Here is a 25,045-nt window from a genome sequence, read left to right on the forward strand (position 1 = left end):
CCATCTCCAAAGCAGCCATGTTTTTCAGAACATCTGTGCTACAGGCAGTTGAGAATCCCCCACAATGGCCCCAGCCAAGAGCTCCTCCAGATCTGCTCTGAACCCCAAGCCTGGTGCTGTGACCCCACAATTTGCCCTCCATTTCCCAACAGGAACGGGATAGAAGGAAGGAGTTCCCACTCCTCTAGGGTGAATTATGCTTAGAACACTGAACTTCCACACAGGAAGAACACTTCTGGTTTCTTTCAGGTGAAAAGGAAAAAGCTACATCCTTCCCTCAGCATCTGCTGTTCCTCCCCAAGTCATCACATGCCAGATGTTGAGGCTGCCTATCTGCCTGCAAGCAGCACCAAACACAGGGACAATATCACTCCCTCTGACCCATGGAGGAGGGTGACTTTTCCCAGGCTATGAAGAAGCCTGGCTGAAGGTCCAGGGATAGCAAACTGGGAACAGCTGCCAGGGCTGCCAGGTCAAGGGGACTTCCCTTCCAGCCCGTGACGTCTCCTGCCCATTGTGAGCATGTCAGGGACAGCTGCCCCCTGCCAGAAATGTCTGACATGAATCCCTCCTCCCTCTCCATGTCAGAGCAACCACAGAAATGCACACCTCCCTCGCTCAAATGCCAGGGGAGGGTGCCAGGGCAGCCTCAGGGACAGATGCCTCCTCCACCAGAATATCACAGCAAAGGTGTCAGCAGCCTAAGCTACGACCACTCCTCAAGCAGAAATACCAGGATGGGGATGCAGACCATGCTTGAATGCAAGCCCTTCCTTTGATGAAGATTTAGGACATTACTGTCAGGTTTGAGCTCCTGGCTCATTACTCAGGCATGTAGTATCTCTAATGCCAGAAGAAACCAAAATCAGGAAAGTTCTCTGGGGTTATCTTGGTCCAGATATGGCCAGAGAGGACAAAACCATCATGGTGTGAGGCTGGTACCACTGGTAGAAAAGCTCCCCAGAAGGGTTCACACTATTGAAGTTACCAAATCACAGTTTTGCTGCACGTCAGACCTCCAACACCAACCTCCTTCAAACAGACCTAGGAAAAAACAGGTTTTCATCACTTGGAGAGGAAGACAACAGAGGCAGAACTATGACAAGAGGATGAAGATTAACTGCTGCCAAGGATGTTTCTGCTGAACATGGTTCTGCTTGGCTTTCACACCTGGATTCAAAAAAATCATGAGCAGATCAATCTTCTCAGCACAAGGTAAGGGTTCTTCCTGTGGCAATAGGGTCCATGTTGGAAAGAACAAAGTATTTTGCAGGAGGAAGGAATCTTTTTGGATCTGAGAACATTAGGTTAGGTAAGTACCTTAGTATTTAAATATTTCATATTGGTTGGCTTCAAGATCTTGGGTTTACATTTTGCTTTCAAGTAGTAAGATAATACTTGAATTGGCCAACTTGATGGTTCCCTTTAACCTCAGAGTGAGCTTCCATAGGTGTGAGTGAAAAGTTTGCTCCCCACCTACCACAAAACATAGCCTGCACATGGAATTGTTTGGAGAAGGCTTCAAAGACAGCAGAGATCCATGCCTTGGTGTGCTTCTGTGATAATTTTGAAAGACAAAGGATGTTGTACTTAAAAGCATATAACTTAGCATGTGCATAATTACCAAGGGTTGCAAAGCATAAATGAAACCAAAGTTGGGGCTGGGAAGTAATTCACTAAATAAGAGGAAAAGTGAGAGGTTGTATCCTGTGGTCTCACAGGTGTCTCAGACTGGCTAGAAACAACAGCCCCCTCACACTGAAAGGTTTCAGACTTGGACCCCAGGAGGTGCTCTCCACTCACTTGCCTTCATCTAGGGCACCTAGAGGAAGTCCAGTTAGCTGCTGTCTAGGAGAATCTCATTTCACTGACACATACTGAAACTGGAACAGAGAGTGAAACTTCATCCTAGTGATTTCTGCTATTGTCTGGGAAGTCCTGGGTATCCAATCTTTGCCCACCACCCCTTGGTTGTGTCTCTTACACAAAGCATGGCCTGTCATGGGAACTTTCCCCTCAGTGGTAAACACAGTGTGACACAATCTGCTGGTGAACTCAGAGCCCCATCGCCCAGGCTCTGCTCCTGTCCCTGTGCTGTAAGGCCAGCATTTGGTATATACACATAGCTCTTCTCAGCCTGGTTGCTAATGGAGAAAAAGAAATCCTTTTTATTACTTGTAGTCATCACAAACAGGAGAGAGGAAGACACCGCATCAGTTGGAAATAATATTGTTGCAAGCTGACCCAAGTGATCAGAGTTAAACGCACAAAGTCTTGAAAGCTGGATCCACTTCTTCCATTCCTCCAACCACTCTTTGGCTGCTGAGTAGTGACAGTGCCTTTGGAGCCAGCAAGTTCCTCCACAGCCTTACTGATCTGTCATGTCCCTGTACTCACAGAAAAGAACTGGGCTTCTTCATGGCCTAGCTGACATTGCTCTGGTCTGCAGAGCTGAGCCAGCCTTCAGAACTCAAACTTTCATTCTTTTGCTGGCCTAAAATTTAATAAAGTTTTGAAAAGAGCCAAAGAAATGTGGCAGGTGTGATTTCTTGGTCTTTTACTTCACATTCTAATGAGGACCCCAAATCCTCTTCTGCTACCCCTGGACCCCTTTCTGCACATGACCCCACTTCTATAAAATTATCCCACAGTGCACAGAAATAAAAGAGCTATTTCCCAGCACAGGAGGATGAAAAGCAATGAGCTACAAGCAGCTCGTGTCACAGCCCATGCACCCTCACCCCACGCTGCCTCACATGCCTCCCCCAGCACTGCAGAAAGGTCAGCCACCCTAGGGACATCCTTCCCCCAAGCTGCTACACACCCCATCCCACATGTAAAAGCTGCTGGACATCACCTGACCCTGATTTTCCAGTCCAGCCCCACACTGAGAGTATTTACTGACTCTTCCAAGCACCAACTCAGGCCCCTCTGCTTGGGCTTTGTGTGCCCCCCAGCTCCAGGAGATAGCCACATATTCCCAGCAGAAGGTGGCAAGGAGTGCCTGCTTAGTCAGAAAGCTGCTGCCAGCCACCTGCACCCAGACCTGTTGCTTTTCTACTCTGAAATGTGCACAGCTGGAATTGCTCTGTGCAAATGAGTTAAACTCATAGAAAATCCCACAGGAATGTTACTATCTTCCCTGTCTGGTAATAAAGGTAATAAAAACAACTTTGAACAAAAATCTCAAATACCATTCAATGAATAAGCATATTGAATTAATGGATTGCAGGAAGAACATCTTTACCCTCATGACAATCTGCTTCTTGACACACCTTTAGCTAACAATGAGGATAACAGCTTTCAGGACCCTGAAAGAGGAAATTAAAACTGCACTTCAAAAATAATCTCCTTATAAATGCTTCTTGTTGATAGTATCTCCATTTTTGCAGGTAGATCTTTCATTGTCTAATGCAAAGAATTTGCAACTTTTTCTAGTAGAGACACACCCCATTTGCAAGCTCTTTCTCAGCTAAATTTGGATATTAGGACTGGCAGTAAAATTGACTTTGATGCTCAACTGAGAAGGGGGAAACAATCCTATGCAAGTCACTGTTCAAAAGTAAGGAAGCAGCTGCAAAATAAAGTTAAAAATCTCTGAAGAACATCTTGCTTTTAAGTGTAAGTTGCAGGTGAGAAATATATCCTGTGTATTGGAGAAGTGAGGATTCTCCAGGGATTCCAGACTTCAGTTAACTTCTAAGAGCTATAAACACTGATAAACAGATATCAGTGTAGCCCTGTGCAGTACACTAAGTAGTTACAGAGCACAGAAAAGTTCCTGTGCAGCACTGGAAGATGTGCAGCCTGGTTTAACTTGGTTACCCAGCACCCAATATTGTTCAAGTGGGTACAAGGTACTTGTGTCAGGAATCAGGTTACACAGACAAGCAATGTCATGCTGCTGAACAGCAGGAGGTCAAAGTGCTGTGATACATTTGGTTTGGGTAAACAAGGGCAGCCAGGGGATGACACCCAAACTCTATATTTTTCATTTAAAACCTAATTACAAGATGCTTTTTGTTCCCCTCTCTGCTGGCAGAAATGCCCTGACCCCACTGAAATTAACTTAAAACAGATGGAGATGAGTCCAGCAACAGATCCCATTACATGAACCTAATTTGGATCCCACAAAAATCATTCTATATGAACATTTATTCAAGAAAACAACCCAGGATGCTCACAAATCTGCAGCTACATTTGGTGCAGGTGTGTACCAGCTGAGCATCAGACTCCTTTGACTTCTCCCATCCCTAACTGCAAGAGTTTCCTACGGTCAGGGCCCCCAGTGGGTAATCTGGGGATGAGACATTTGTCTGAACCAGGCACAAAGACCCTCTGAATATCTAAAGAGAGGTTTCAGTGGGTCTGAGATGTGTCACTGAGCCACTTCCCAATGCAGATTCCCAGCACATCTGTGACAGACATCCCTGCATCCTTCAGGGATCACATAATTGAGGATGTGAGGAACCAGCCCCAGGTTCCCTCCTGCATCCAGAACAGCATGCTCTGCTTTCAGACAGTCACAAACACTGCGTTCCCAGCCATGCCCAGAGCTGTGTGTGTGTCTGTGTGTGTGTGTGTGCGTGTGTGTGTGTGTGTGTAACCCTTGGACCACACCAGAAACCCTGGTTTCTCCCAGGAGCCATATTCCTTCACCTCCTTCATGGAAAGGTCGTTGGATGCAGCATCAAGCTCACCTCCAGCTGTCCCCAAAGCAGCTCTAACTGCAGATCTCAAATCTTGCCTCCTCTCCCTTTCTCACTGGCAGTGGAGGAGGTGATGAAATACAGAGGAAGTTTCAGCACTCCAGGGCCAAATCTTGCACTGTTTCCAATGACTTTCAGGCTAATGTGGCACCCAACATTTCCATCCTGTGACCACGGTTATTCCTGGTCACTGGTTGTCAAGGAGTAAGGGGACCCAACCCTGGGGCAATCCCAGAGGGGAACCCCCTGCCCAGCACAGCCAAAGGCTGGCATGACATGAATCAGTGTTTTCCAGATCATGGGTTTGCCCATCAGGGCGGCCCCTCTGCTTCTGTTTCCTGTCTTGGCAGACATTGCTGAGGGTGAGGTTTTTCCCTGCTACCATGGACTTCTTGGAAAGAGTGCCACAGAGGAAAGTGGCTGTGCCAGCAGATAGGATGCTTGCCAAAAAGCACAGACCAGGAGAGGCATCTGCTCTCCAGTACTGTGCCAGCTCAACTGGGCACCTCCTTCCAGCACAAACCATGGCTCCAGACCATGTCTGCTGCTGGGGATGTCCCCACACAGGACCTGAGTAGCCCCTCCAAAAGCTTTGTGGCCACACAGGTGCTGAATGTGGACATCAGGAGCACCAGGTAAGCTCATTGTTCACACTCACATTTAAATCCCTGGACCATTTTTTACATTTTGCATCAGACCAAAGCTATCAGATGTAAAACAGAAATTCTCCCAAACACGGTAACCAGGCACATGGACTTTCTACCTGCCCCACAGCAGCTCCCCAGGAAAGGGGGAAGAGGCAGGCTCTGCAGGACCACAACATTTTGATTTTCTGCCTGCAGGGCAACTGCTTCAACCCAGATCTCATCCAGACATGTGCAGAAGATGCTTCCCATTGAAGCTACCTAAGCAAGGGACAGCACACCCCTCACAGCCTTCACAGACCCTCTGCAAAGGCACCCACAGCCATTGCTGTCACCCTGGCCCTCCAGCCATCCCCTCTGTGGCAGCATGCTTCTCCAGGTAACAGGGGAACCACACTCCATGGCCAGGGATGCTGGTGGCTAGAAATCAGGAACAGAAATAAGGAAAACAAGTCACAGAATCATGGAATAGTTTGGGTTACAAGAGATCTTTAAAGGTTGTCTAGTCCAACCTCCCTGCAATGAGCAGGGACATCTTCAGCTACATCAGGTTGCTCACATTGCCATCCAACTTGACCTTGAATGTATCCAGGGAGAGAGCAACTCTCACCTCTCTGGGCAATGTGTTCCAGTGTTTCATCACCCTCATCCTAAAATATGTCTTCCTTTTCTATCATCTAAATTGACCTTTCTTCAGCTCCAAACCATCACCCCTTGTCCTATTGCCACAGGCCCTGCAAAAACCTTTGTCTCCATCTTTCTTATAGGGCCCCTTCAAGCACTGAAAGGCTCAAGAAGGTCTCCCATCCACAAGTGGAACACAGATTTTCGGAGGCTTTGGGGTAAGGAAGGCAGCCTGTCCTTTTCAGTCTCTAGGCAGGGAGTCAGTCCCCACTCTGAAGGTGCAGGAGGGTGTTCATGTCTCCTGGGAGGGCTGTGAGCCCTGCTCTGGGGAAGGCACCATGCAGGACCCAGCTGTGCTTTCCGTACAGCCAGCTGTGCTTTCCGTCATGCACCTCATCCCCAGCAGCCTGCTGGTGGCAGTGCCCTGCTCAGAAAGCAAAGCTTTCAAGGATCATGGAATATCCTGATTGGAGAGGACCTATATGAAGTCCAACACCCATTTCTGCACCAGACAACCTCAAAATTCACACCATGTGTCTGAGAGCATTGCCCAAATGGTTCTTGAACTCTTGATATCATGACTGCTTCCCTGGGGATCCTGTTCCAGCGTCCAACCACCCTCTGGGTGAAGAACCCATTCCTGAACCTCCCCTGGCACAGCTTCAGGCCATTCCCTTGGGTCCTGTCTCTCGTGGCCATCGAGAAGAGATCAGTGCCTGCCTCATCTCTTTCCCTTTGTGAGGAGGCTGTAGGCTGTGGTGAGGTCTCCGTAAGTCGCGTCTTCTCCAGGCTGAACAAGTCTAGTGACCTCAACTGCTCCACATATGGCTTCCCTTCCAGACCCTTCACCATCTTTGTTGCTCTCCTTTGGACACTAATAGTTTATGACTGTCTTATATTGTGGCACCCAGAACCGCCCCCAGCAGTCGAGGTGAGGCGGCCCCAGTGCAGAGCAGAGCAGGACAATCCCCTCCCTCCCTTGCCCGGCTGGCGATGCTGTGCCTGATCCCCCCAGGACACGGCTGGCCCTCCTGGCTGCCAGGGCACTGCTGGCTCATGTTCAACTTGCCATCTCAGGTCCCTGTCCTCATTCCCCGGGCTGCTTGCACACCCAGAGATGACCACCTCAGGTGCAGAACACGGCAGTTTTGGAGACACCTGCTCTATCCCTGACGGCATTTCCAAGTCCGCAGCGGGACACATTCCTCAGCCAGGCCCTGGGGCAGTGAGGGCAGGGCCCGGCATCATCCAGCGCTCTGCCCGGACAGCGCTCAGCCCCTCGGACGGACCGACCCCCGGCACAGCCGCTCGGCTGCCTTCCCCGGGAGGGGATTTCTCGGTTCCCTTCTCTCGAGGGGAGGTGCAACTGGAGTTTCCCAGCAGCCGGTCCCGCCCCCGCTTTCCTCCCCTTATAGCCGGGCTGCCCCCGCCGCGGGCGCAGAGCCTGTGACAGTGCCGGTGACAGTGACCGTGCCGCTGGCCCGCGCCCAGCCCCGCCGCCCGGGAGCCGCCGCTGAGTAAGTCCGTCAGCCTCGGGTCTTTCCCTTCCCCTTCCCCTCGGGCCGGCGTCTCCCGCTTCTCCCGAGGCGCTGCCCCGCTCCGGGCTCATTGCTGGGCAGCTCGGGGGCTCTGCTGGCTCCGAGAGTGGGGAACGAGGGGCACCCACGGAGGGTGGGTTGCCGGGCACAGGGACGGGTTTCAGCCCCACCTTGTAATGATCAGAATGGGGAATAAATCGGACTGCTGGCAGGACAGCAGCTCCTGGCATATCCCAGGGCCGGGCACCGCAAGGATATATGCCTGGTAATTCCATTGTGACAGCTGGGTCTGATTTGTGCTACTTTTCCCCTCAATTTCAGGGCACAGACTCAAGCAGTGACTACTGTAAACCATTCACCTCATTCTTACCCTTCTGCCTTCCAACACCTTTCCCAAAATCCAGATGAAGGTATTGGGTACCAAAGTGTCCTAAACCCAGTTCTGGCGCTGGATTCCAGATCCAGTGTGGCACTTCTGCCCTCTCTCTTTTTTGTCTCTATTTAAAGGAAGTGGTTTTCCCCCAAACCACAGGAAAGTAATTGGACTGTGATTCACTCAGTTTGGCTGCCCTGAAGAAACACCATTTCAGAGCCTGGACCCTGGATGGCCCTGGGCAGCCCCTGGGACTTGCACCCTGCCAGGGTCACTGTGCCAAGCTGGCACATTTCTGCAGTGCCATGCTTGCCCTTTTGTGACTGCTTTTTCTTTGTCAGGGATATCCCACAGCTCCTAGGACCTGCCTTTTCCCAGAGCACTGAAAAGCCTATAGAAATTCCCTTCTGTCTTTGTGCAGCAGCCCCATATCCATTGCATCAGCTCCTCAGCACAAATTGAAAAATTCAGCCCCAGGGTTAGGATCCTTGGTGCGTTCAAAGCAGAATTTCTTTTTAAGGCTGCTGAAAAGTGAAGAGACTTTCTGTGAATGGAGCATATGGCTGATCTAGAAGCCATGGTGCCTCACTTTGACACCCAAGTTCAGGTGGAAAACCTGAAGAAACACTGTCCAAAGTGTCAGCTGCCTGCCCCTCAGCAAGGGTCTTTGAGGCTTTTCAGCTCTGATAAAGCAAATCACAAGAGAGCAGAGAACTCAGGTTTGGGTTTGCTTCATTCACCCTCTCTATAAAAGATGCCTGGAAAGCCAAAGAATTCGAAAGTGCTGAGAGAAGCTCCCAGGAATTTGTTTGTCTTCTCAGTCACTGTTAGCTCTAGCAGTGAACTTTGCAAACTCCAGGCCTTAAAGAAGGATTTGGCTTTGGAACTAAAAACTTTTTTATTATGAAAATAAAACTCTAGACAGCAGCAGTTGGTTGCTCTTTCAGCAGCAACAGTTCAAAATTATGCTGCTCAGACTTGAAGGAAGAAGAAAAAATGAGGGTATTGCAGTGCATTCTCTCTGCTTTTTCCCAATAACAGTGTATACATAGAATTTTCTCTTTCTCTCTTCGAAAGATTCTCAATAACAACAGGAGATGATGGTTTACTGGATGGTTTTCAGGTGTGTCAGTAATTTAGGGAAATCAGTCTCATTTGGAAACAACTGCTGCACTGCACAGCTGTATCTACACATGGTTTTATGCTGGCTTAAAGCATCTCTCTCATGCCAGATGAGATGCCCTGGGGTCCTTTCCCTGCTCTGCCACTGTGATTCCCCTGAATCCCTTGGGTTCCCCATCACCCCCAGCCCTGTAGGGGTGCCTGGTAATGCTGAGGCACAGGGATTGAGTCCTCTGGGCAGTTTCTGCTCCTGCCTTGGCTTCTTTAGTGGAGGCAAGTTTTGTTTTCCCTCAGCTCCCCATTAGGAGCAGAGCTTGGCCACCATCAGGATGCTGCTGGAGCACATATTGGGTGGTGGGTGTCTCACAGGAGTCTGTAGATGGGATTATGGATGTCAGCAGCACAGTAGAGGGTCAAGGTGGGCTCTGGGTGGCCCAACTCTTCTATAGACTGTGATTTCCCAGGCAGAGCCAAATGAGACCCCCCCAGATTTGTGGTGTCTCCCTTCAGTATACTTAACCCAGATACCAAAAATGGTAGGAAAACCCCCTCACCTCCTAGGAGGGCTCCCAGCTTGCAGAGATTGAGTCTGGCATCTTTTTGGACTCTTTGCTTTGATGAATTAGCAGTTTGTTTAGGTGTCAGCACATGGTCTGAGGTATACCAAACTCAAACTGCCTGCACTGCTCTACTGCTTCAAAGATGGCTTGGCCCAGTGCAATTCTCTTGTGTGAGAAGATAGATAACTTTGCTAGATAACTCTGGATTTCTCAGAGGCTGTGGGAGAATGGGAGATATCCACTAAAATGAGATATAAATCCTCATGACCTAGTATGTCAGCAGGCTGGAGAGGACCAAAAATCCAAACAATTGCTTGTTAATACTGGCAGCGGCTCAGGAAAAAGAAGTCAAGAAAAAGTTCAGCAAAAAAAATCAGAATAGGGATAATTAATAAATCTCTTCCCTTGAGTGCTCTCTGGCACACCATGAGCTACCCCTGACCAATGAGATCATTCTGCATAGAGGCTGTTTCCTTTGAGGAGGAAAAGGAGAACATGGGAAGCCACTGTGCCCAGAGTCCAGGCTGGGTCTTTCTGTGTCTTGACTGTGCTCCAAGTGTTTCCCTTGCCCTTGCTGCCCACCCCAGAAAAGCTCCAACTCAGAGGTAGGTGCTGTGATCAGCAGAGAGCTCGCTGCATCCCACCACAGCTACAGCAGCAGTCACAGCACCACAGTCCCAGTGCTGCAGGGCATCTGGACAGGGTGGCAGAGGGTGTGCTGCCTTCTGGTTTGAAACCAGGAGCTGAATATGCTGTGTCAGAAATAATTGGAGCTAAAGGCTCCCCTGGCACAAACCATGTTGCCACATAACAATAATGAGGATGACGATGATAACAGTAAATTAGCAATAATACTGAGTTGGGAACAATGTTAACTCTTGACCTCAAATCGTTACATTTCCTAAGACCTGAATTTGAGTTCTGGGAAATGATTTAGCATTTCTCCTGCTAAAAAAATTAGAAGCCTGCTGGAGTTTTAGCAGGCTTTGATTTGTGAGAAGAGCACAGGCATAGAGGAGCAGCCTGCAGCTGTCAAAGCCAAAGCCAAGGAACACTGGGCAGGAGCACATCCTGACAGAGGCAGGAGGTGCAGTCCTAGCACAGCATCTCCTGCCTGTGCACCCCAGATGTAACCAGGAACACCTCCTTTTAGCTGAGTATTTCTTGTAGAAAGCGTTGGCATTTTTTTCTGTAAGTTCCTTAAAAGCATTTCTTACAGTAAGGTCTTGGTTCTCTAACAGTAATGAGAAGAGATGGACAGGGAGTGTTTGGTACCCCTTGACATTAAGACTGGGGCTGCACTTCAAGGCAGAAGTGGCAGCTGAGGTTTGATGGTTTTTCCTACTGCAGATACGAGCCCAGGTCAACCAGCAGTGGCACATGACAATCCCTGGGCAAGAGTTCAAGCTGGCCAAATGTGAGAGTGTGGCAGCTTTTGCATTGGCAGCCTTACCTAGGTGCTTGAGCCTGGCTTTTTTTGTGCACTACCATGACAAAGTTCTGACAGATGTTAAAAACTCAGCTTCTAACCAGCTTAATCATTCACTTATGGAGTCTTGTCTGTGTAGTGTCACTTTGATGCTTTTCAAAGATCTATTGCATTTATCTTGGCATTGAAGAAAAAACAAAACTTCAAAGTCCACCTTTGTCATCATCATTCATCAAAATGAAAGACCTTAGCCTTTTGGAAGGGATGAGGTACTTTCTTTGGTTAGAAAACAGACAAACAAAAAAACACCCCAATAATGCTTTGTTTGAAATAATAGGAGAGAGAGAAAGGACTCAGATGAGTCTGTGCTTGAACAAACAGGAAAGAAGGGATTTGGCAGAATTAATCTAAGCACAGTGTTGTGTTGGGAAATGCAGGTTACGAAAAGAGCCTTACAAAAGTTAGGCAAGTCCAAGTCACTTGCTGAACATGCCTGTTGCCATGAATTTTTTGGGTTGGTTGATTGTTTTTCTGGGTATTTTTGTAGTGGAAATGTAACAAAAAGGAACTCTTTTCCACTGCTTTCAGGATCCTAATGGGGCATCCTGACTAGCATAGCTGGGGTGAACTGCAGGGGGTTTCCTTCCCCCTCCCCTCCTCAGTACATGTGCTAGGGAGATGTATGTGCACAGATTCAGCCATGGCACAGCTGCTGCTAACCTGGGATTAGCTCAGTTAGTCAAGAGCATGGTGCTAATAATGCCTTTGGTTGTGGGTTCAATTCCTGTATGGGCCATTCACTTCAGAGTTGGAATTGGTGATCCTTGTGGGTCCTTTCCAGCTCAGACTATTCTGTAACTCCTGTCAGCTGAGCTCTGGTGCTCAGGCCCCCTTTGCTTGCTCATGCAAGCAGAACTCCTTCCCAAATGAGTTTTCGTGTTTGTTGTGTTTAGAGGGTAATAGCATTACTAATCCTGAACATGGCCTGGCATCCAAAGCAGGGAGAAGGAAAGCTCTCAGCAAAGCCAGGCTCTCACTCCTCTCTGTATAACTTAGAATGAAAAGACACAGTCTTCCAACCAGTTTTCCCAGAAATAAGTATCACATTTTGTATCAACATGAGACATATCAACATTATAAACTCAACAGAGGTATTTGAAGATCACCACATTTTGGCTGTATAACTGAAGCCAAATTCTTCATTTGTTTGAAGTCTAATTTTTCTGCCATTACTCAGTACAAGCAAACCAAAACTTGCCTGAGAATTCTTCATACAGATGTGCTTCAGTCTTCTAGAAAGTCACTTCAAATAAAGCATTATTAGAATAAGGATTGGAAACCATGAGTAATTTTATTTATTTACAATATTGCATAATTATAATCATTATACAAATGGTTATAGTTATGCAAATAAATATTTTGCAATCTATTGAATTATAGAGGAACATAATTCTAAACATGAATTCTGAGAAGAAGTTGTAACAATAACAAATTTCTGTTGTTAATTATTTGCAGTGTAAGAGTGTTGGTGGTAATGCAGGACTCTGGCAGGATCATGTTTGTTTAAACAAGGCTAAACTACCCTGATCCTCGTGCCTTGTTCCCACTTACCTTGAGCACAGATCAGGCAAAAAAGGCCCTGAGTAAGCTGGGAATTGATTTTGATGCCATGTAAGAGCATGAGAGCTTTGTGGTTGCTTTGAAGGCACAGGACACTTATCCCACCCACATCATTCATGTGCCCACCCATGCTCATGTCCATAAACACACAGTATCCCATGGGAGAGCCTGACAAGCTCAAGGTCTCAAATCAGGACATCTGAATTACCCTCAAAATGGCTCTTGGATTTTTCTCTAATTTAGACTGGACATTAGCAGGGATGATGTTGCTCAGGAATACTCCTGTGCTCACACCAGATGTGTAACATTGTCCATGTTGCCCACACATATGCCTTGCCACACTTTGTCCTTGGTATTTTTCTTCCTAACTGTTCTAATCTGATTTTTTTCCCCCTGAAATTTACAGGCTAGAAGGAAAATGATGAAAATGTTACCTTTTTTCCAAAGTCCTTTTGGAATACGCAGTGGATCAGAGGGCTGCATTGATGCAAACAGGCCATTTGAAAACACTTCACCATCAGCTGAGCAAGTCCCTGCCTGTCCTGAACCTTCTGCAGATGAGATCTGGTCCAGGGACCAGGAGAAGATGAGAGAAAGGCCAGAGGCAGCCTGCAGAGCTTCACGTGCCTCTTCCATCACGAGCAATGAGAGCTGCATCTCTGCTGGGGACAGCCCTGAGAAGGGGAACAAAGGAATAAAGGGAATGCTTAAAAGTGCATTTAAAATCGTTAAAAAGACCAAGCCACCCAGTGGTAAGTGCTGCTCCATCCTCCTTGCACCACTTCATGGGCTATAGTTTCCTCTAGAGGGGCTGTATGAGGCAGGGAATTGTCCCCTAGGGAAACAAAGGTACTGATAGATTGAAGTGACTTTTCCAAGAAGCCTGGGGAAAATTGGGCTGAGGGAGACATGACCTCAAGTCCTAGTCTTTTAGTACCAAGGGTACAGTCCTTGAGGAGCTGTCCATTTGCAGGTTTTCTGTCCAAAACAAACTTATTTCTGTTTTCCATGGGGGCACAGAGAACTGTGAGTGGGTGAGAAACCAAGGTGTAACTCCCAGTTCTGTTCCTCCATCCCCTTCTACAAAGTCTTGTTTTAGTACAAATTATTTCCTTTCCAGACAAGCCTTTACCTGTCTAATTGGCATCTGTCTCTCCATGTGTGAAATGATCTCCCTAACTGGTGGTTTTCCTTCTTGGCCTTGAATTTGCTGCTGAAAACAGGCCTTTTGTACTTTTGTTCTTACCACTGCATTGCCCCATCCCCAATGTAGTCTTCTTCTTTTTTTTTTATTTATTTTTTTTATTTTTTAAAGCAACCAGAATTGCAGAAAATATTCCAGATAAGACACCACCAATGTGTGGCACAATATATTCCTATTTTCACATCTCAGCTGGATATTTCTCACTGAGTACATCCTGGGGTCGTAACTGACATGTTCACCACCACCTCCGAGTAAGGATTTACTAATTCTCCAGGCGTCTCTCTTCTTCCTCCCTCTCAAGCTGATTCACATCCAGCTTGCAGCAGAAAATCCTGTTTGTTGCTAAGTAACTTTTGTTCTATTGGATTTGTATCTGATGTTTTGTGCCATTAAATTTCAGCCCATTTACCATTCAGCTTATCCCATTGTTCCTGTAAAATACACCAGGCCCTCAGTTTCGATAACGTCTCTGAACTTTGTGCAATCAGCAGATGCCAAAAGGGCACTCCCAGCTTTTGTGCCACAATCTTTAAGGATAAATGAAGTAAGATGAGTTTCATGAATAATGTAAGCTTTCTCCACCTGGGGTCCTCCATTACATACCTAACAAATCTTATTTTGGGATATAACTTTGCCATTTTAACTAATGATTTCCCAGGTCTCCCTGTCTCAAGTAACTGGCTGTAGTTCAGATAAGATAGCTGAATTGTATTTGTCTTGCTTGCTAAATGTGGCCTCCCAAACAATTTCACAGGTCAGGTTGTGCCAAATCTATTTCTGGAAAACCCATGTGGTATTTCCTTCAGCACATCTTTAGTTACATCTTTCTATCTACATTATTTCTAGTGTCATGCTTCTGACTTGAGGTCAAATTAATGGGAAGGGGATGAGCAATAACTAGCTAACTCCACAGGGCTAAATTTTGGAAACAATTATAGGTGGCTTGTGAATAGCTGTCCATATGCAACACACTGGTGGTGGGTATTAAAGTTTTCATTGCCCCAGTTAAAGGCAAGCTGGAAATAATCTGATCTTAAATTAAACAGACTTTCTACATGGTGTAGGAGCCCAAGAGCTAGCATTTTGGAAGTATGAGCATTTTTTAAAAAGATTCCAGAGCCATCATTTTTTATAAAACATAAGTCTAAATCTTCACTCTTGGTTAAAGAAAAGCTGTTCTGTTTTCACCAGTCAAACAAGTCATGGATCTCCTTGGAGAGCAAAAGCTTTGTGATGCCATTCAACATCTGTTTGCCCTGGAGAGGAGCCTGTCTAGCAAAAGTGAGGAGGGACTGAACACCAGCCAGAAAGACATCGAGTCTGTCTACGAAGTTCTGAAGCACAAAGTCTTCAGCACCTTGAAGGATTCTGTGCTGCTTGCAAAAACAAACCCAGATCTGCTACAGCAGGCAGTGGAGGCTCTGAAAGAACAGGAGAGAGAAGATCAGAACTACATGTCAGAGAACCCACCTGACCAAAATATGCAATTTAGACCTAGAAAATGGAAAGAGCTCTGGATGGCTACAGTAAAGGAGTCGGTAGAGGCTCGAATGAAAGACACAAGCCGTACTCCTAGAACTGAGAACCTCTCTGCAGTCGGCCAGAACCTCCTGCACATGGGAAAGACAATGAAAGAAGATTTGACAGTGGTTGCCAAGTATATTAATAAGCTTTATCCTCCTGAGTTTAATGTGTTCAGCATATATGCAGAACTCTACCACAATTATTTTGCCTCCCAGGCAAAGAAAAATGCTGAGTCTCATCTGGAAGACAAGGATATTTATCTTCTTCTCTCGTGGGTGCACAACTTTTATCCAAAGTAAGTGGGCTTTTATACATGTTTACCCCTGGAAATCAAAACAGGCTCACTGGCTGCAAACCCAGGCATTTGCTTGATTTATGAGTTAGTATTACTGTGGTGCAGTCCAGTACCTGGCTAAGTTAGTAGTGTTACTGATGATGTGCTGATTTACAGTCCTGGCCAGAACAGCCAGAAGGGACACTCAAGGCTGCTAGTCTGTAAATGAAGGACTCTTTCACCATTCTGGCTTCTGGGCAACCTACACACAAATGTTTAGGTCTTCATCTATGGGGTAAATTGATCAGGTTCATTGCCTTGATATCAATTCCAGTTGCAGACCTGGGCTCACTCTTGGAACATTTGGAAATTTCAGCCCTTTGTACCAGAGGGCAGACAATAAATATAACAACCTGAGATGCAATTATCCAGGGCATGGAGGATGTTGCTTAGGTGTTACTCACAGTCTATGTTTTCTTCTCCTTTAGGAGAGCCAGGGGTGTGCCCCTGTGAGAGGACACAATCCAAGGGTCCCCATAAACTCTGGATGTTATTGAACTGAAAACATTGCTTGTTGTGGCTAAATAGTACTGAGTGGAGAATTGAGGGCTTTCGCTTCTCAGGTGGAAACCAGTAAAGACATCAGCAATGTTACTTCTGTTCCAAAGTCATTCAGCTCCACTTTTTCCTTTTCGTGCTCCACTGATGAGTGTAATGATTCAGTGTTGATCTCAGAAGTTTTCCACAGCTGTGTTGTGCTCTAGATCAGGATATTCAGGCCAGGACCAGCCTGTGTTTGGGAGTGAGCAGCTGTGAGGAGCAGGGCTCAGCCCAGCACTGGGGACAGTGCTGGCCAGGGTAGCAGCTGCTTTGGGAGTGTTCCCAGACGCCACATCCAGGTGTTGAGGGACCACCTCCCAGCCATCCAACACCAGCTTTTCATCTGCTCACCTCTCTGTATGCATGGAGAGAGGCCATGTCCAGGGGCTAGACTCCCCTGCTTGCTTCAGGTCTCCCATCCCCACCAGAGCACAGTGGCTGGTACTCAGGAGTTTGGTCTCATGACTCCACTCACAGGCTCGCTTGTGGTCCCACCCTCACACATCTCACCCCTGGCACATATCCATTGAGCTTCTCCAAGTCCTGCCTGGACTGAGGACAATGATGTACATTTCCATCTGTTTTTTCACTGATACCCTCAAAAAGTGTTAGTGATTTGCATGAACAGCTGTCTTGAATTACACTGCCTTTGGAAAATACAATTGTTTGGCTTTTTTCATTCCAGAGACATGAGAAAAGATCATGCTTTAGCCATGGAGTTGGATAAAGTTAAGCTTGGAAGCCTTTTGCCTTCAAGTCTGAGCAAAGAGCTTGAAAATAAATACCTTGACAGTGAAGAGGTAAGAAAGGTTCAGCACTCCTCTTCTTCCCTTCACTGCTCCCATGTGACTCCTCAGAGAAGCTGTGACTTGTCCTGCACACACACTTCTTCACCAGTGAACCACACACCCTTCCAGGGAGAAGCCAAAGCTTTTGTTTGTTTTTGGGGAGCAGGTCACCTTTCTGCTAGATGGGACTTGCAGAGCAAACTTCTGCTTAGCCCTGGGAGCCATGAGAAAAGAACTGCTCTGTTCTTGGAAGTCATGTGGTAACAGGGGGAAAATCCAACAACAGATCTTTATAGGCAACTTTCTCATTCTGATAAATCTCCAGAGGGATTTATGGTCCCTCTCACAGGAATGTCTAAAGGATCTTGGATTACTCCTGGTATCTGCAGAGGTGCCAGACCTTGGATGAGTGCAAAGCATGGAGTTCTGGTCCTGACAAATCTCTTTCTTTGATGGAGAATTGCCTGCTCTGCAGAAAATAAAACTTGCTCTGGTTTTTGTATCACCCTTCCCTTAATGGAAACAAGAAGCAACTTCTAGAGTATTCCCATAGCTCAGTGCTTTTGGCATTTGGGGCTGGAATTCCCGGAAAATGAGAAGATGAGTTCCAAGTTTAACTGTAGTCTGTGATGGTTTGCATATGGGAGAGGTGGTGTGAGGTCTGCAAAGCGCATGAACGGGACACTGGGGGATCAGCAGTATGTGCCAGACACTGCACAGACCATTTCCAAAGCCTCACTGCAGCACGGAGGGGTCAGAGCAGAGAAAACCTGAGAGCATTTTGTTTCCCTCTCCAGCACTTGTGTGGTGTCAGAAAAGCTCATGAAAAAGGATTGCAAAAGCAGGTGGCTCTGAGAGTGACGCACACACAGAGTGTGGTTGGGGGAATTTGGGCTCTGGCACATGGAGCTGCTGCAACCTTCCTACCCACTGCTCCCTCCCTGCCCTCCTGATCCCCTGGATATGGAGGTGTGATGGGATCTTCACTCCCACCTTAAAATACTCAACTCACTATTGTGTAAGTGGGTATCATGAGGGGGTTGTCCTTGTTGCTGTGAAGTCATGGGTCAGGCATCTCCCAACAAGGAACCTTTATATAGCAGCCAGGGCTGAGGAAAAACTCTGCTGGGCCGGGCAAAAGGTGGATGGGTGGGTAAAACCTGCATAAGGCAGGAGCTGTTGCATCCATGTTGTAGTAAATGCCATTGTTCTTCCTTCCCTAAAGGTTACTGTCAAAAATTCACTGAGCAGATGTTTAGATAAAGAAATCCAAAGATGGAAAGAAGACAAGGAACCAGAGAAGCTAAATGGACATTTTCAGAGTGAACTGCTTGGAATATTTGTTATCCAGGTAATACAGAGCTATATTAAAAATAAACAATTGCATCTTTTACCTACTTAGGATTTGAGACCAACTGTGGTCAATGCAGAAAAGGAAAAGGCCAAGTCACTTGTGTAGAGTGGTAGCAGAGGTGGGTGATACAGGGAGGCTGAAAACCATGGTCTGTCTTGGGCCTGGTGTGCCATGGGACAGAGGCAAACACCTCTACAAGCAAAACCAGAAGAAAAACTGCCTTCCTTCTCCTGTGCAATTTCTTCTGCATCCCCGGCAGCAGAGAGAGGACACTGGCTCAGTTGATTGAGAAATGGGGAGTCTGTTTCTTCCTCCCAGGGAAAGTGCCACAGGCAGAGCTGCCCCTTTCCCTCCTCTGGCTGCAGAGGATTAGTTGAGTTTATTTTTAAAAAAATAGACCTCTCATGTGTTGAGGTTATTGTGATTAAATGATTCATTTAAATGCAATCTAATGACATTCAAAAAAAAAAAAAAACAAAACCAAAAAACCAAAAAAACAAAACCAAAAAAAGAAACACAACCAAGTGTGAAATTGCCTACTTTCTCAGCTGTTTTCTAGATTTTCTTCATGCTCCTTTTGAACTCTCAGCTAAGTATAGCTGCTCTGTGTGGTCCCTGGATCAGTTGCAGGGGGGATGCAGGAAAGCTGGGTGCAGCTCTCAGCAAAGGATCTGCAGCTTCTTTTACCCAGCAAACCTGCAGCTTCTTTTACCCAGCAAACCCGGCCTTTTTGGAGCAGGCAACATTTAAAATTGATGTCACTTGTTTGTTAGAGTATCTACAGCAGCCAGAAGCGGGCTGAGGACATCAGCAAGGCCGTGGGTGAGGAGCTGTCCCGCCGGCTGCTGAAGGAGCTGCCAGCCTTCCTGAGGAGGTGAGTGAGCTGGGGAGGGCTGTGGCACTGGGGCTGGCACAGCACCTGGGCAGCCACTCACCCACCTCTCCTCTTCCCATCTCCCCTCCAGCTACAGGGATGCCTTTGAAGACTTCAAGGAGAAAAGCAAGAAGCACACGTACTACAAGCCTATACTGATTGCAAATATTAACAACTGCTGGAATTTTAGGTAAGGGTCCAAAAGAGAAGGTTTTGCTCCTTCCTCTGCAGGCAGTGTATAGAGGGGGGAGGTACTCTGAGGTACTCAGGGGTGAGCGGATGTAGGTCTGTCTGCCTACAAAAAGTTTGGACACTGCTGAATTTCTCTCTCTCTCCTCTGAGGACAGATGTTCTGACCTGACTGCTATTTTCTTTCAGAGACTACACAGAGAAATACGTGGCAGAAAAGCAGGACAGTAGAGCCGATATCCTCAGCACTCTGGCTGATATTGAAAACAGTGGATTTGATGTGCTGCTTCAACAGCTCTTTGCCCAGCTGAAGGTACCATATCTGTGCCCCACATCCTCCTGCCCCATGGCTCAGCTGGTACCAGGGCAGGGCATGTTCTCCTGCTGTGCTATCTGTTGTTCAAATCTCTGATTCAAACCAGCCAAGTTCAGAAGGGACAGGATCAGTCCTAACCCACACTGCTGCAGGAAAACTCCCACTAAGCTCTCCTTGAGCTGGTCCTCAGGCCTGCAGGCAAAATGGGTGCAGTGACATAGGCATGACTGTGCAGGTGAACATAAAACCTGCTGATGGCATCTGAGACAACAGCTACAGCAGGGAGAGTCTCAACCTGCAGCTATTTGCTCTCCACACTGTAGAAACACATCACTAATGGCATAAACTGCAATTACGCAGCTTTTGGCTTCCTCATAAAGGTGACCTGAAGGGCATTTCTGTACTTCTGGCTTTTTTTTTTGTTTTGTTTATATATATATAACACAATCTTTTCGAGTTAAGCAATTTTGGTGGAGGAAAAGGAAGCGTAGGAGTCAGGAATGTTCAGCCACAATCTCTCCTGCTTTCTCTCTAGAGCCTTTTGGAAGGCATGAGAGAACAGGGGTACAATTTTTTTCATTTTCATATTTATTTGCTGTGAAAAATTATGAACATCTCATAAGGATTCATTTTTTCCCCCCTGATGGTTCCATAATTCTTTAATTAGACAAGATGGTGAAGGGGGAAAAAAAAAGCAGAAATAATAAAAACACCTCCAATATTAACCTTTCAAGTCCTTGGTCTTCTTAACCATGAGAAGCCAAGAAGAACAGCCCCTTGTTCCCCTGTCCCTGTAAGGCATCACCACACACCCCTGCACAGGACTACACACCACGCTCTCCCTACATGGGATACTCCACATGTAGGAATAACAAATATACACGTGCATAGAATTTGTTTGAGGTAACTTAGCAGATTCTCCTTTTTTCAGCCAATGTACAAGAAGTTTACAGAGAATAAGTGGGATTCCAGCAGTGAAATTATGAATGAGATCATTAAAACCACCAGCAAACATATTTCAGACTTCAAGACCTTAAAGGACCCGTTTTACCATGTAAGTCCAAGAGAAATATTGGAGGGATTCTGGGGTGCTGGGGCTGCATTTTCAGCTCTGATCCTCTGTGGCTTGAGCTGCCTTGACCTCTGGTGAGCTGGCCTGGTATCAGGAAGCCTCTCAGGCAGGATTTCCATCAGCATGCAGTTTACCCAGATAAGGCACATAAATCTCACCCTCCTCTGACAGAAGCAGACTCCTGCAGCTCTGCTGCACTGTTTTCAGAGCAAACCACCCCTGATGCAGAGAAAGTGCTTTAGAGACCACCCAACACGTGGCTTTAATTACAGATTTGGTTTAGCAATCTTGAAACACAGATGCAGTTGCATGGTTCAGTCTCATTGCTCCTTTGATTGCCCTAAGGGATGGAGGAGGTGGATGCAAATGGGACAAATCCCAGAGAACTGAGCCAGAGCCACATCCTCCCTGGTGCTGGACTATATATGAAATATCATAATAAAAGACAAAATTTGATTTCCTGTCTTTGTCTTTTTAGTAGCTGGGACAAATTATGATGTTTTATGTGTTGGAGAGAAGAACAGGAAGAACAGCATGAATTCCTGTTTCTCTGAAATACTGTTACTCCTCTACCACATGGAGATCTTTTCTGCACTTTAAACTCTTCCCAGAAGGAAACAAACATTTGGAAATTCCCATTCTTATTACAGCACAAAGAAATTCTCAGCATCTAGGATGTGCTGTAACTGGTCTTGGGAGGCTGCAACCAGGGCTGTTCCTGCTGTGTAATCTGCAGCAGGCATTGGTGGGGCATGGCTCACAGCACCCAGGGTGGTTTTGTCCTCCATCCACACTCATGGTTTGCTATGTCCCCAAGCAAAAGAGAGATGGATGATGATTCCCTCCTCTCCTTCCCAACAGGCTATTGTTGAGAAGATCCACGCCCGTTTGGTTAAAGAGTACATTGTGAGGCTGCTGAAGAGGAAGGTCAGCCTGAAATCTCCAGCACAGCAGCAAACTCTGGCCCAACACATCTCCAAGAATGCTGCTGACCTGGAAGCCTTCTGCACCAGCAATGTACGTGAGTGCTTGCCTTGAACATGTCAGCACAGGGCACAGACACACTGAAAAACAGGAAAGCAATTCTGGGGACTTTTGTTGACCTTTTCAACTCAAATTTCCTGGAAGGCAAGACCTTAGGCAGAAAGTGGTCTCTAAGTGCCTGTAGGCAGAAAGGGTCCCCCACACTGTAAGCAGCCTGCCCTTCCCTGCTTGGAGAGACATGATTTCATCTTCCTTTGTCCCACAGGCAGTTTCCTTTTGAAGGTTTACATTAATAGGGTCAAAGACTTAGATAATCTTTTCCAGTTTCAGTACAGCTTCCATGGAGCCTGGGTTTCCTCTCACCCTTGATTTCCCTGATGCTGCAGCTTTTAGGTCAGCCAGGGGATAAAGCAGGCACTGTGGGGGTCTGTGGTATGCAAGGAATTTCTCCAGGAGAGCCAAGCTGGAACACCCCTCTCTGTCCTTTGAGATGATCTCCCTCATTCCATGCCTCTAATCTTGCCTGCAAGAAAAGCTAACAGCTAAGCCAAAACCTGTCCTCCATCACCCCATGCATGTTTGACTGGAGAAGGAACAAGTCTGAGTTTCACATAGGCTGGGTAGGAGTTCGGGCAGCTGCACCTTGGAAATTCCAATGGTCAGGAAAAAGCTCAACCTGGGGCTTCTACCCGGTTTTGGTGATACCTGGAGATGCCAAAGGCAGGGTTGTGTTTGGAGCTGGGGCAGAGCAGCACGTGGCAGTGACTCGCCTGGCCCGTCTGATTAAAGACCTTGGTACACACACCAGACAGTGCAGAAACCCAAGGAAAAGGAAATGAGCAGATAGAATCTGCTGAGGTGCATGTGGAAGTCTCAGTCTTATGGCAAACCACACACCACTTGTGTGAGAGGATTAAAAACCATCAAAAAGCTAATCCAGTTTTTCCAAGGCTGCCTGAGGCAGAAACAGCACTGAAAACAGTGAGGCATCTAAAATCACTGATGTGTCCTTTCCACTTGCCAAGAAACAGCCTCAGGGGCAGCTCCTGGGGTGGGGGGCACTTTGCACCCCCATGATGTCCTGCTAACCACTTTTTCTTCTGGCAGGGATCTCAAGCCACCTGGCTGAATTCAGCACTCCCCAAACTGGCTGAAATAATCCGACTTCAGGATTTGGGTGCTATTAAAATTGAAGTTGCAACACTTGCCACAACGTACCCAGACATCCGGTAAGAGATGCTGAAACAGATTTGCTACTACTCATAAGGAATTTTAATTGAGTCAGAAAGCAGTCAAATATGAATATAGGTGAGGTTCATACAGCCTGAGCCTATAAACCTGGGTGGGGGCTGCCTTCCAGGCTGTGGTAGTCCAAGTCCTATCAGAAAGCAAAGGAAGATATGTTGATATATTCCAGGTTCTGCCCTAATTTTCTCCTTTACCTTGGAGATTCCCTTCCCTACCCCAAACATCCCAGGACAGTGCAGGGTCTGGTGTAGGACTGCCAGGTACTGAGCTGGCACCCACAGGGGACGTCAGCACACACCACAGGGTGGGAGGCACATCCTGCTGCAGTGGCCCTGACCTGTGGAGGTGTGTGGGAGGAAATAACACCTGCCCATCTCTCTTCCACAGCAAAAGGCACCTGGAAGCGTTCCTGCACATCAAAGCCAATCTGTCACGCAGTGAACTCAAGAGCATCCTGGGCTACTTGGCAGACAGCACAGCATCCACACAGCCCAGGGCCCCGCTCTTCTCCGGCATCAACGTGTCCTAGACCAAGGCATGCCTTGGCACTGCCCTGTGCTGGACTCTGGGGTGAGCTGGGGATGGAGACCATCTCCTGGAGCAATGCATGGCACACACTGCCACATTTTCCTATGGAAAGTGCTTTGTCCAGTCTGGTGCTCAGCATCTCTGTGGGAATCATTGTGCTCCATGTGTTGCTGGGCACAGGGAGGTGCAGTGCCCACAAAGACTGAGGCTGCTCCTCCCAGCAGTCATGGATTCCCTCTGAGGTCTCCTTGTGCCACCACATTCTCTGCCTGGACACTGCTCTGGAGCTCTGAACTCCATCTACCTCCCAGGGTGCCACAAAGGCCACATCACAGACCAAGCAGGCACCACCTATGTAGCTTTTTCTCTTCTAAGGGAATTAAGGGAAACAAAAACTGAAACCAACATTTAGAGATGTGTAGCATCCCATGAACTCTCGAGATGTTGGGAAAGTCCCTTGTGAGCATGCTTGCAATCCATCTGCCTTCCTCAGAGCCGGGCAGGGCAGTGTGTTAGGCTGGTGGGAGAGGCACGAGGTTGCTGGGGAGGAGGAGCTGCAGCTCAGCTGTGGCAGGGCTCCTGCCAGTCCCCCTGGAGCAGCTGCAGGCTCTGACCCAGGGCAGCAGCACTGCCCAGGGCCTTGGGGTTTTCAGTGGGGAACTGGCCCTGGAGAGTGTGTGCTTCCTCCACCTCTGTGAGGTGAGAGATCCTGGGCCCCTGGCAGTGACCCCATCCGGTGCATCTGCACAGAGGGACCCCTCAAACAGAGGCTGGGAGCAAGCTGCCTATTGAAATGGATTGTCTGGGTTAAGCAGCAGCTGGTAAAACACTTTGGGTATTACTGAAGTCCTCCTTACCAAGGAGAGGACTTCCAGACCCCATTAACAATGCAGGCTTTGAATGGGGTGTGGAACTGGTCTCAAATGTCATCAATACATACTGAGCACCGTGTATGTGTCACCATTCTCTTGCTTACTCTTTCCCCTTGTGCTGTGAGGTAGATACGATGTGAAAATACAAATGGGTCTCTTGTGAAACTGTGTTTTGTTTCTTACAGCACAGTTTTTTTAGAAACTTAATCACTTGCCCAAACAGCACTGTGTATATTTGGAGGCCTTTCCCTTCTGTTCTCCTGTTTCAACTTTAGCATCAGTCTGTGGAAAGTCAGTCCGGAAGGAAGATGCCTGATGACTGTGCAAACTATATAATGTATTTATATGTATGTGCAATGTACCACCAGTGTATTTTTGCATCCAATTTTATTTTTTCTCAGTTAGAGATACTAATTTGCAATGTTTATAATAAACAGTATTCAAATCTGCTAGAAAAGTGACAGTTTACTGTGTTGCCACTGCTATGTTGTCCTTGAAAGGGCCATTTCTCCCAGCCTGTTCTGGTGACTGTGACCCACTGGTTCCAAGTAGGGAGTGTTTCTGGACTATAGAGAGGCTGGAAAAGCATTGCTGCTGCC

The 25,045-nt window shown here is 47.2% G+C and overlaps 1 protein-coding gene across 1 annotated transcript; it reads left to right on the forward strand.

Annotated features, from left to right (window-relative positions):
* The first annotated feature begins 7,423 nt into the window (after window positions 1-7,423).
* Window positions 7,424-24,859, forward strand: TNFAIP2 (TNF alpha induced protein 2). Its single transcript, XM_058026329.1, has 12 exons — window positions 7,424-7,494; window positions 13,026-13,371; window positions 15,015-15,642; window positions 16,907-17,021; window positions 18,235-18,360; window positions 19,137-19,237; window positions 19,329-19,427; window positions 19,616-19,739; window positions 20,674-20,796; window positions 21,676-21,831; window positions 22,906-23,027; window positions 23,434-24,859. Exons 2-12 carry the CDS (start codon window positions 13,038-13,040, stop codon window positions 23,573-23,575), a joined length of 2,070 nt encoding a protein of 689 aa, XP_057882312.1. The 5' UTR covers window positions 7,424-7,494; window positions 13,026-13,037; the 3' UTR covers window positions 23,576-24,859.
* Window positions 24,860-25,045: the final 186 nt, after the last annotated feature.

Source organism: Melospiza georgiana, chromosome 6 (genome assembly GCF_028018845.1).
Source record: "Melospiza georgiana isolate bMelGeo1 chromosome 6, bMelGeo1.pri, whole genome shotgun sequence".
Lineage (NCBI taxonomy): Eukaryota > Metazoa > Chordata > Aves > Passeriformes > Passerellidae > Melospiza > Melospiza georgiana.